This window comes from Coniosporium apollinis (genome assembly GCF_000281105.1).
Source record: "Coniosporium apollinis CBS 100218 chromosome Unknown supercont1.13, whole genome shotgun sequence".
Classification (NCBI taxonomy): Eukaryota; Fungi; Ascomycota; class Dothideomycetes; genus Coniosporium; species Coniosporium apollinis.
In genome coordinates, this window is record NW_006913275.1 from 604,125 (window position 1) to 615,794 (window position 11,670).

General features: G+C 52.4%; 5 protein-coding genes across 5 annotated transcripts; 1 reads left to right on the forward strand and 4 right to left on the reverse strand.

The window, feature by feature from the left end:
- Positions 1 to 275: 275 nt before the first annotated feature.
- W97_03374 (uncharacterized protein) lies at positions 276 to 956 on the reverse strand (the record flags this gene model as incomplete). The annotated part of the gene is made up of 1 exon (XM_007781271.1): positions 276 to 956. One exon carries the CDS (start codon positions 954 to 956, stop codon positions 276 to 278), a length of 681 nt encoding a protein of 226 aa, XP_007779461.1.
- A 1,587-nt stretch (positions 957 to 2,543) lies between these two features.
- W97_03375 (DNA ligase 4) lies at positions 2,544 to 5,719 on the reverse strand (the record flags this gene model as incomplete). The annotated part of the gene is made up of 4 exons (XM_007781272.1): positions 2,544 to 2,563; positions 2,613 to 2,692; positions 2,749 to 5,571; positions 5,622 to 5,719. 4 exons carry the CDS (start codon positions 5,717 to 5,719, stop codon positions 2,544 to 2,546), a joined length of 3,021 nt encoding a protein of 1,006 aa, XP_007779462.1.
- A 761-nt stretch (positions 5,720 to 6,480) lies between these two features.
- Positions 6,481 to 7,611, reverse strand: W97_03376 (uncharacterized protein; the record flags this gene model as incomplete). Its single annotated transcript, XM_007781273.1, has 4 exons — positions 6,481 to 6,614; positions 6,672 to 6,834; positions 6,891 to 7,481; positions 7,534 to 7,611. The coding sequence occupies 4 exons, from the start codon at positions 7,609 to 7,611 to the stop codon at positions 6,481 to 6,483; spliced, it is 966 nt and encodes a 321-aa protein (XP_007779463.1).
- Positions 7,612 to 8,118: 507 nt separating this feature from the next.
- W97_03377 (uncharacterized protein) lies at positions 8,119 to 9,687 on the reverse strand (the record flags this gene model as incomplete). The annotated part of the gene is made up of 1 exon (XM_007781274.1): positions 8,119 to 9,687. One exon carries the CDS (start codon positions 9,685 to 9,687, stop codon positions 8,119 to 8,121), a length of 1,569 nt encoding a protein of 522 aa, XP_007779464.1.
- A 1,360-nt stretch (positions 9,688 to 11,047) lies between these two features.
- Positions 11,048 to 11,376, forward strand: W97_03378 (uncharacterized protein; the record flags this gene model as incomplete). The annotated part of the gene is made up of 2 exons (XM_007781275.1): positions 11,048 to 11,130; positions 11,190 to 11,376. Coding segments are annotated over 2 exons (270 nt in total), but the record flags the coding sequence as incomplete, so codon positions are not given.
- Between the last annotated feature and the right edge of the window lie 294 nt (positions 11,377 to 11,670).

The window sequence follows — 11,670 nt, forward strand, 5'->3', positions numbered from 1 at the left end:
AAGAAAGCAAGATATCCCCCTTAGCATAGTGGGCCAAGTGATACCCGTTGCGATTGTGCTTCCGATGCTCGACAGGAGATATCTGTTACTACAAAGCAAAGGCATCCATAACCAAGCCAGCAAATCCAGCAAAAGACGCACCGCCAAAGCCACTGCTCCCCGCCGCGCCAGTCGAGGCACCCGCCGCAGCCGAGCTGGCAGATGTAGCAGAATTTTGGGCGCTGGATGCTCCAGCGATTGTTGATGTACCTACGCCCAATTAGCCAGGCCCCGTTTTAACCAGAATAGAACGGGACAAACTCACTCCTAACAAGCGTCAAGCTCAACTCCGCCGTGCTCCCAGCACTACTCCCCGTCGACGTGACCGTCGCCGTCGTGACTGCCACACCAGCACTAGCAAGCAGCTCCACACCCGCTGTTACTACTATTGGGACGGTTTCCACCCCATCCGCTGTAGCAAACGTCGTAGTCGTCGCCGGCGGCGTTTCGGTCGCTGCCGAAACGCACGACCCAAATACAGCGGAGGAGCCCTCGGAGTCGGACGCCGTGCCCGCCTGTTGGGTGCAGGATGGCGCGGCCAGGCTCTCAATGATCGCCCGGCCGCCCCGCGTGGCCGTGCATGTCGCGCTGGCGTCGCCACCCACAGTACACTCTGCGGAGTACATCAGAACGGCTGTGTTCTGCTGGACGAGGGTCGTAGCGTAGCCGAAGTAGTCGGACGCGAAGGTCATTGTGAGATCGCCTATGATACTGCAGGTTCTGGTCTCGGAGGGCTCGGCACAGGCGACGGCGAGGGTGGTACGGCCGTTCCCGACATTTACGACGGATGCGTTGAAGGGGCCATCTATCGGGGTGTCAGGCCACCACACGCTTACGGTTGAGGAAGTAGGCGAGGCGGAGCTCTGAGCGTAGACGGCTGCGAGGAAGAAGGGGAGTGTTATTGGTAGGGACTTCATGCTTGACGCGCTGTGGTGGAGTAGGAACTGGTGATTTTCTGGTTGCTCGAGCGTGTAGACAGAGGACAATTCAACTGGGGTTTGCACAGCTGTAGGCTCGAAATCAAAGCTGATATCAGGCAGACGGCAATAGAACAGAGAGAGGCACAACTTTGAGAGTAGATATCGGAGGAAGCTCCCTCTTGTCTTATGAACCTACATGCCGTCAATTGGGGCAGTGACGCACCGGGCACAGCCCCATTATAGTAACTCGCCGTTACGGCGCTGGGTGAGGTCAGAGGGCCGGAGAAGGATGCTGAAGGACTCCTGGAGATTGGGTGTTTTTTCTTGGCAGGGGCTTGGGCTCGGGTACCCAGGCAAGCGGCGCCTCTCAGCCAGCGTTATTTAGCGGCAGAGGCTGACACCACCAACACCCTGTCGTGCTGCTTGTACGGAGTACGGCAATGCTGTATGGCAATGTGATCCTATGTTTGAGCTCAACTTACGGCCGAGAATGCTACGGGGTGCCTTGCATTGCTTCTGGGTCATTGTCATGCGGGACGGTTCATTCCCCCACGGCCCCGGGCAACGCCGCAACACACAATTCCCACTGAAAGAGGTAGACAAAAAATCCTTGTGCGTGCTGCGGTCGGTCTGCAACTGGGGATGAAACAAGCAGGGGTGCGGGTTTAGTGGACTTGAGGATCTGAAGCATGACTTCCGCCACACTGCCAGTGTCCCTCCCACTTCTGTGCCAGCATCCGTATGAGATCCTGACTGCCAGGTTCGAGATACTGGAGACGGCTGATTCTGTACCAGCCGGCGAAGCGGAAGCCGCGGGAGGCGCGGCGAACTTGCTCAAAGACGGCTATAGGCTCAGAAGCTAGGCTATCTTGCGTAGGGATGGAACCTGTGTTCTGTGTGCTTGCAGCTCCTGACTGCTGTTGATGATTTTGTGCTTCCTGATGATCTAGGGAACTCTGATTCTGCGGCAAAGATGGCTTTGCAGGGCCGGCATCCAGCATGACCTCGCATGGCGACTGTTGTGGCAACAGGTTGAGATTCGACTTCACGAAGATAGTCCGATCAGAAGTCCAGCGTGGGTTGGCGTAGTGAAAGAGAAGAATCCAAGCCAGCTTGTCGGGCGTCGCCGTAGAGTCGTTGAGAGTCGCTCGCTGTTTGAGAGGAGTAAATGGCAACTCGTCTACGAAGCGTGATGTTCATGGTCGGAGTCGGGGTACTTTTGGCAACGACGTGCTTGCTAAGAAAACGGCACCAGCCATGTAGGGTGAAAACTCGCCGCGTACTTTTGAGATGGCCCTTGATCCATTCGCTTGAAGTATGCCTGCTTAGAGAAGCATCCAGCCTTAATCTCGCTTCACGAAGATACAAGCGGGTTCGGAGATAGGAGCCCTGGCGGGCCCAGGATTGAAGTATTCGTCTTCCGTGTCTGCTTCGTGATAGCAGAGCCAATGCGTAACGCAAGCTAGATAAGGATGGATGCTCCACGCTGATTTAGCGTAAAGGTGGCGCACTGACAAACTCGTAATAGACGACGAAGTACCGCTTCGGCATTCGCATTTTCTGACATGACTGGAGTACCACTTTCTATGGCGGCGCGGCGTACCCTGAGGCAAATCAGCAAAGCGTCGCAACATTGCAGCCATTCAGACTTACGCTCTTCATCCAGCAAGGTCTTCTCCTTCCAGCTGTCATGCACCCAATCCACCGTGACAACGCGTGGCAGAGGCGAATGCCTGTTCCAAGATACGTCAGTAATACGGCTAGTCTACATTTGATTGGGCAAACTCACCGCTGTAGGCCTCGTCGAATGGCTTTCACCCTGGTATGGTCTCTGCCGACCACAACATGGGTGATATGCTTGCCGTGGAGATCATCAGAGAGCTTGCCTCCTGCAAATGTGATAATTTGTCCAGCAAGCTGAAGACTCAGGTCCGCCGAGTGTGGTTGCACGCGTTCGCCGTTTCTTTCGTCCAACATATCGTTGGTCGTATCTGCTCTATCGAGATAGATAACAAGGCCGTGGAACATCCAACCTGGCAGCTGGTCAAACTCAAGCTCTCCGTCTTCAGTTTCGTTTAGGAAAGCCGCCGTGTCAAACCCGTTTCTGCCGCTCGAGGACATGCCCTTGAATATACGTCTGAGCTCATTCACGGTTACATCTTGCGCGAAGCTGTCGCCATATTCATCAACATTGGCCTCAATCTGGCCGAGTTCATCCGGCAGCGTCCAGAGCATGTGATTCGGTTCGTACGGAAGTAGCAGACTAGGCTGGTCCACGTCCGCCTCACTTTGCCTGATGCAGTCAAAGAGCCAGGACGGACGGATAATGCTGCGATTGGCTGACTTCTGCATTGATACAACAGGCACCAGCCGCTTTTCGGCGATGCAGACGAGACCGTTGACGCCTGTGTCTTTCTGGACAATCTTACCGCCATTGGCTTTGACGAGCTGCTCCAGCTCCGCTTTGCACTTTCTCTCAGGCATTGTCGAGTCAGTCATAATGTAGAATGTAAGTCCTTCAAAAATCTTAGTTATAAGGCCAGCGTACGGCGTCCGGACGACCTCCTCGCTGCCTACAACGGTAAGCGCCTTCTTCTTGGTGGTCCGCTGCCGCTTGCGTCTACTGTCGTCAACCTTGAACTCTTTCTCTTTCTGCACTTGCTCGGCGTTGTTCTTCAGGTCCACGAAGCCTTGGACGGAGAGTGCGGATCTCCAGTCCTTGTCTGTGCGAAGTTTTTTAAACCGAGGGAAGCGCAAGGTTAAGCCCATTCGGTAGTCTTCAGTGGTGGCGACGGAAGCAGCTTTGACTGAAAACACGACTGATTCGTCTGGTCTGATCCATACGTCCGGTCTTTCCTTTTGTACCTTGTCGCCTCCTGCGAGCTCGATGTACTCAGATGGTGGTTTCTTTGGATCCCAGACATGCCACTTGCCGTCCGTGTGATGTCTGATCGCAGCGTAATCATCGGCAGTCATGCCGCCACCAACCTTGAAGAAAGAGAAGCACTTCATCGGGTTGGCGCCTTGCTGTATCTGGTTTTGATCCATTCGCAGACCGCAGAGAAAGCTGGATAGCTTGCCGCCTCTGTGGCCGGAGCCGTAATAGCCACCGATCACGATGCAGTCAAGAGCCTCCCCAAACTCCGTCATGTACTCGGGTTTGACCTTGATCCAGTCGTCGTTGCGCTCGTTGAGTCGATATGGTGATCGAGGGTTCTTAATGACGAGACCCTCAGATGCTTCGGAGACGACCTGACGAAGTAACGGCTCAATCTCAGCAGCGCTATGTGCCTCGACATACGTGTGTATCTCGAGCCGTCTGTGAGCCGGGTGCGTTGTTGCTTCCAGTGCCCTGCGGCGGTCACGTAGTGTATAGTTTGTGAGTGCTTCATCATTTAGATACAGACAATCGAAGACCCGGTACAAAGGTCGTTGACCAGTAGAAAATGGGTTTCTCTGTTCAGATAGGGCGGCCGTCTTCAAGGTGCCGAAAGGTACCATTGCATCTTGCTCCATGTCCCACGTGATCATCTCGCCATCCAGGATGATATTACGGACGCCATCTCCGAACGCCTCTTTAATGTGTCTGGTTAAAGCGCTGTTCTCATCCTCGAAGGTCCCGCCATACAAGTAGGTGTAATCCTTTGCTTTCCGTGACCAGAAAGCGAAGGATTTCCGGCCGGGTTTGCTGTCATCCTCAGCCATATGCAGCTGCATGCGCTCGCCATCCAGCTTCTCCTCGATCCAGAATGCGTCGTCGTCTTCAGTCTGCTTCATCTTGCCGACCATCTTCTCGAAAGAATGCATCTGAAAGGCGGCCAGCTGCGGCTGAAAGCATTGCATGAGCGAGATACCACGATCGTCGCCCTCGAGGCGGATGGCCGGATCGTACAGTTCCCAGCAAACTCGGCGCAAGCTTGAGGAGACATTGAACAAACTCTCTGCATCTGGATGCCAGATGTCAAAGATCGTTTTCTCTGTAGCCCCTATCTTCATCTGTCGGAGGATCATTCGGATAAGCCATAGCAGTTCGTCAGCGTTCATTCGGCGGTAGAATTCCTCAAAGATTAACCTCTGGTCCTCTTCTACGGAAACGATGGACAGCTTGTCAAGCATCTCGTTGACTTCAGCAATGGTCATGTCCCCAGGGGTGATTCTGATCGGTCTCTTCAAAATGACTTCAAAACACCGTCCGGCGAAGTCACCGGCCATGGCTGTCCTGACATTCTGGCCCGGTAGTTTCCAGTTCAGCAGGTTGTAGCCGTCTTCGGAATCTTTGTCGATTCTCAAGATCTTAACCAGGATTTTGCCGATGGTCTTCTCTTTCAAGCCGTACATACCTCGGTCACGGTCTTTCTCAGGCAGGATAAGCCGGAAGGCCGGGTAGATGTCGTTGCCGACTTCTTTTCGCCATCTCGAGATGAAACGGTTGATGATGTCGCGACGAAGCTCATGCGGCGACAGGTTGACTGGCCCATGTTTACCTTGCTTCTTACGTGCAGTGACCGGACCGGCTGGCCTCTTCCTGTACTCATTGAGTAGGTTGAACAAAGCGAGATACAGCTCGTGGAAAGGTAGCGTCTTCGAATGATTCCTGGGTCGGTTGGGGTATCTAGTAGAACATCAATAGATCCGTCCGCAAAGGCTTCGGTAACAGCCTACTTTGCATTCAGCTCCTCCTCAGTTATCACGCCGTGGCCGTATTGACGCTCATCCTCCTCAATCGCCTCGGCATCCCTCATCCCGGTGTCTGAAGCCATTATGGATAGGAGTCGAGCGTGAACAAAGCTGCTGCTGCTCGGTTTTCAGATCTCTACAAGATTTGCTCTGTGCTATGTCTTTGATACGGTCCCGCAGTGTTCCCCGTTCATCGAGGCATTGAACTTTCGTGAAGATGCCTTTTGGCATATACGGTCTGCCAGGGGAAAGACGCGCGATTCGGGGGTCACATTGCTTAGGTATCCGGAGGTGACGTCTCTGGATACTGTGACATGCAGGCAACCGTGAAGGACCTGATGCGCGAAGTCACATGACAGTGGGAAATGGGAGATGCGGGTGGCTGACATAAGCACTGCAACATTCGAGGTGGTCAGCTTTCAACAAATGCCACACGAGAAAAGTGATTCTCTTTCCTTCGCGACAGCCATTCCGCTCGGGACCCACAGTCACGTACAGGAAGAACCGGGAGCTCACATAATATCGCGATCATCAATCTTCTCGGTATCGCCTCAATTAAACTGTGCTCATGTCACAAAACAGAAAGGGCTGCGTACACTCTAATTCCAATGCGTCATCTAATCTTCTGGGTATATAACAACACCATCTTCACATTCAGGGTCAAAGGTGTTATTCTCATCGTAGGGAGTGCAACCTGAATGTGCGCAATTGAGATGCTGCCCAGGGTTAACTTGAGTCCGCTTGTCCGCTACTAGCTATGCTTCCTCCATTCCAATTTATAGGTCACGGTTTATGTTACCATATATTATCTCCACCCCGGACATCCCAGTATATTGGGATGTCACTATAGATACGGCTTTACTTGCTTCTCACTCCAAGCCCAAAATCTCTCAGCAGTCCCAGTCCCACCTTCCGCTTCCGTCTTCGCCGCTTGCTCGAGGTCGTTCCGAAGTGGTGCGAAGCGACCCCATGGAATAACTGGAACTCATATTAATAGTGGTCTTATGAGAATGGAATGGAAGGCGCGGAACATACCCCAGACACCAGTCTTTTCGATCGTAATCTCAGGAGACAAACCAGCGAAGAGCTCAGTGTATGCGCCGTAGATTGGAGGATGCACCAGAATCTTCGTGAGTATCGTCAACCAGAACCCGAGATTGCTTGAGAGCTCAGTTCGTAAGTTTCCCGGATTAAGGCACTGGCCAGGGGAACCGTTAACCTTCATTCCGCAAGACGGCATGGTAACTGACATACCACACTAACGATTCCGTCCTCTTGGTGCTGCTTTGCATACTCTTTGCAGTGGAAAATATTCCCCACTTTGCTGACCGCGTATTTGTAATGAATCGACTTGTCACTCCGATAATCTAAGTTGCTCATATCCAAGCCACCGTTGGGAGATTGCAGTTCGGCAGCGGAGGACGAAACCCAAGCGACTCTGACGGATTCTGCTGACTTCGCCGTCTGACACAGCAGCGGAGTGAGAAGCTTGGTGAATAGGAACGGCCCAAGAGCATTCGTGCCCAGTTGCAGCTCGTAGCCCTGCTTGGTCACCGAGCCTTCCGGTGGAGCCATGACTGCCGCGTTATTCCAGAGGACATCCAGCCGCTGCTCCTTGCTTAGAAAGTCGTTGGCGGATTTCTTGACTTGGGTGAGGTCGGCGAGATCGAGGTAAAGGAAGATCAATTCCCCTTCTGACTCCGGATATTTCGCTTTTGTTTGCGCGATCATAGTCGATGCTTTCTCAGCGGATCGTGCGGCGACATAAACTTTTGCATTGCGGGAATAGAGGATTTGGGCGAGCTCTTTGCCGACACCTGCAGTGGAGCCAGTGATAACAAAGACCTTGGACAGTATGTTACGAACTGATAGCTGTCTAACGATATGGGTTACATACCTTGTCCGCTTGATTTGTGACTTCTTCCTCTGTAAACGCGGGAGCTGGAGGCCAGGCTTGACTGAAAGCATTACCCATGGCGGCTCTAATTTGTATGTATCATACACAAAGCTGCAAAGGATGTGGTCCGACAGAAGGTGGACTGATATATGCACGGATCGTCGAAATTGCACCATGCAGTCATTCGATACTCGAGCGTACACGAGGACAGAAACCAGGGCTTAGATCAGGGCTCGACTCATGATTGGTACTCACTACTGATGTATCATGGTAGATCATCCACAGTCTTACCCGTAATCCACTTCTCATCCTACGCTGCGTCCGAGTCGGCGGAGGAAGCGAAGGTAAAATTCGGACCTTCACGCATGTTCATCCGACCCTCGGCGGACGAACGTGGGGCCGGGGGATGAGCACCGTCTGCAGGGATTGTCAAATTTTGGACAGTCTCACAAGTATCGCCCATGCTGCTTCGTTTACGCATTGGATGTAAAAGAGGCGCGGTCTTGATCCTAAGAATACTCCTTCGGTCCCATACGTCAGACACGAGAGGTTTACGTCCACATGACCTTACTCTTTATCGCAGCTTCATATCCAATCACCATTTAGATCTGTGTAAAGCAGGCTATCGAAGAAAACCGATTCCGTACCCGTCCCTTCCCAACCTCCCATCAGTGCCTCCAGGCCCAGCGATGGGAGCTGGCTGTTCGGAAAGGGGATGACTGGTGGTCTGACAGTACTCTGATCTACCGGTGGGGAATGCCAATTCTGTGCGTCTACGACGGTGCCAGTCGCAGCCTGATGCTGTTGCTGCACGGCTATGGGCATCCTCTCGTCCAAGGTTTCAAGAGTGACAAGATTGTGATCAATGCTGATAGTACCGAAATGGGGTATTGTGACACGCAAGTCCCCAACAGTCCGCCCTGCAGGGTCATCCGTAAGAAGGAGAGTTTTGATCACATCAACGCTTTGCGCAGCTACTTGCTCTCTTTTGTTGGCCGACAATGTCTCCATTGAGGTCACCACTTGCAGAATCATAGTCTTGTCTTCTTCTCTCTGCTGTTGGGCTTCGAGGCTCTCCGTGCCTAGAGAGGAGTTCACTGAGCCAATGACTAGTATGACAGTTGCAGTAAAGGCGGCGAAATCTGCGACTCGGCAGCAAAGCTGTGTGTTGTTGGCGCGCCTCAAGGCCAGGTATCGAAGGATCAACTGTCGTGAAGCTTTCAGACAGCAGAATTTACTGTATTCGCATCGGCGTTCTGTTGCTGCGCGGAGCATGAACGGAAGATGGACCAGCGTCGCGAGCTGGTAATACCACAGCTGTAGAAGAAGACGGTCGAACTGCTCACCAACTTCAACGGAGCGCTGTGCTCCAACAAGCTGCGGGATGGCCCACCATGATTGTGGCATTTCCTTTGCTAGGCTCTCCAGCTCTTCGTCAATTACTTGGGTGGCGACAAAATTACGAGTGGATCCTCCTTGGTTGCGCTTGATTATACGGCCCGCTATGATGGATACTCTCCGGGTGAAAAGCCAGTCGAGGTCAATATTTGGTTCATTCGGAGCACCGTCCGGCCCCGTACAACCATCTTCTGCACCGCAGGGCAGTCCAAGAATCACTCCGAGGTAGCGGTCGGCCATGATTATCTGGTCCCACATTTGTCTTTTCGGAAGCGATGAGGTTGCACTGGGTCCCAGCGGCGGGTTGCTCGAATCAGTATGGAACCCCATGAGCTGTGCAACGTTCAATGCCCTCCGAAATGATAACCAGGCCCGTCGCAGGTTTCCGGCATTGATGTGGAAGAGACCCAGAAGAAGAAGACACTCCAGGCCTTCCATTCTGCACACGAGATCGTCATCAGACGTTACCAGAGTTACGACAGTAGACATATATTGAACCAGAACTGCATCGACGTCCGAGATGTGCAACTGTGTCATACCAAAATCGGGAGGAAGCTGTTGAATGCAGATGGCAATGTATAGGAGGGTTCGAGCAACGACAGTCGGATGTTGTTGAGCTACTGCAGCTAAGTTGAATGAGCATGTTGGATCGTCGTCGTTGAAAAGTTCGTTTGGTTGAGTGCAGAGAACCGATACGAGAGCCCACGCATTCGTGGCCCTACCAATTACATCTGCATCCTGTTGTAATGGCAGCATTCTTGCTAAAGTTTGGCGAAGATTCTCCTCCTTTGAGGATAATCTGGGAGCTGAAGCGCTAGCGGGCACATTGGAAGAGGGCCGATTCTGCCGATTTGCAACCTCTCGATGACCGAGCTAGTAAGATCAGCTTGTGCAGCATTGCGTGTACGCGGTTACTAACGACAACGTTATCGGAAACAGAGAGCGCAGGGTGAGTCCCATAGCTCTCTAAGCTGACCAAAGAGCGTGGAGTAAGGACCCCAAATGTATTCCCTTGAATTTCGGATGAGCGTTGCATATCGGATCTGTGAGATTCAAACTTCGTGGCTAGGTCCTGCAGCATGATCTCTAATCGACCAATTCTTTCGCCAAGTTGAGTGTTACCAGATGCAGCATGTTCTTCTGGGTACTCCTGGCTCACACACGCAGTCCCTCGACTGACACATCCGGCGCAGATAGTGGCATTGTGAGGATTCACCTCACAGCGAACCTTTCGTCGTTTGCCTGGCGTTGGTTGGCCGGTAAGAATAGCAGACGATGGCTGTACCATAACACGTGGAAACTTACATTCCCAGCAAGAATTAGTACCCTTTCGAAGCCTCTTCCTGCGATGGTTGTCGGCATCGAGAGTAGTGCTGGACATTTTTGCAAATCAGGGATTATTGAACGTATCATAACCAATACAAGCCGCTCTTCAGAAATAGATTGGCAAAAACAACCAGCGGCTCATCGCCTAGTCTTCATCGGGATACGACACGGAAAGAATGTTCCGCGTCCAAACGCCTGACCGCCCTTGAGGTGGTAGAATGGCGGCAACGAGAGGTGGTCATGCAGTCGGCTACGTGCACCTTCAGGTGCTGAGCGGCTGACTAAGCCCAATCCGCCTTTTGTTCCGCCGATACGGCGGAGGAAATAGTGCTCGGCGCTGCGTTGAAAGCAAGCGATGACTCTGAAGGATGAACGATGAAGGATTCGTGCTACGCTGGCACGGACTTAGCCATCTTCAACCTTTCTCCAGTGCGACGTTGAATGGATCATGCGGCGATAAACTGGGTTGTCTCGCTCGTGCGGTAGTGCTGCGCGAATAATATGTAAAGACGTGCGCAATATCACACTCCATCTCCTTCGTATACCTTTTGGAAGCTTTCGAAGCCAGCTAGTCTGCAGATAAGATCTTCTTCTCTTCTCATCGCATTCGCAGTCGCGGCGACTTCTGGAGCCAACCATCATATCGGGGACGAATATGAAGTTAATCCTCACTGGTTGTACCGGCTACATAGGGAGCGAGGTGTTGCACCAAAGTCTCAGAAATCCAGCCATAACTTCTATCGTTGCGCTATCGCGTCGTGAACTACCACACCTAGCCAGCAATCCAAAGATGAAAGTTGTCGTGCTGAAAGACTTCACTACCTACCCCGAAACTGTCCTACAAGAGCTATCAGACGCAGGTGCATGTATTTGGTAAGTGCTCCTCCCTTCACCTGCAACTTGAAATGGATACGTACCTAATTCGTATGTAGGTCAATGGGCACTTATGCAGGTGATCATGCAGTGGATGTCGAGTACCCGCTTGCATTCGCGACCTCTTTTGCGAAAACGCTACTTGGACGTACGAAGAAGTTCCGCTTGTTATTTTTGAGTGGTGCTCTCGCAGAGCAGGACCAAAACAAGACCTTGTGGTTCTATCAAGCCGCGCGACGGGCAAAGGTATTTTACGACACAATAGTCCCTCTTCGCGCGACCTCAGATTATGTAGCTTAGAGTTATTCGAGCTTGGATTTTTGCTGATCTCAGTTCTTTCTTTGCAGGGCTTGGCCGAGGTGGGATTGATGCAGTTTGCCAGACAAGCAGGCTGTGAAGAACTATGGGAAACGTATGTCGTGAGGCCGGGTTGGGTCATGTCTGATACCGCATATGGTTTCTTGACTTGGGGGCTGGGAAGCAAGTACTGTATTTGGGCCGACGAGATGGCGGCAACTATGTTGGATACTGTGTTGAATG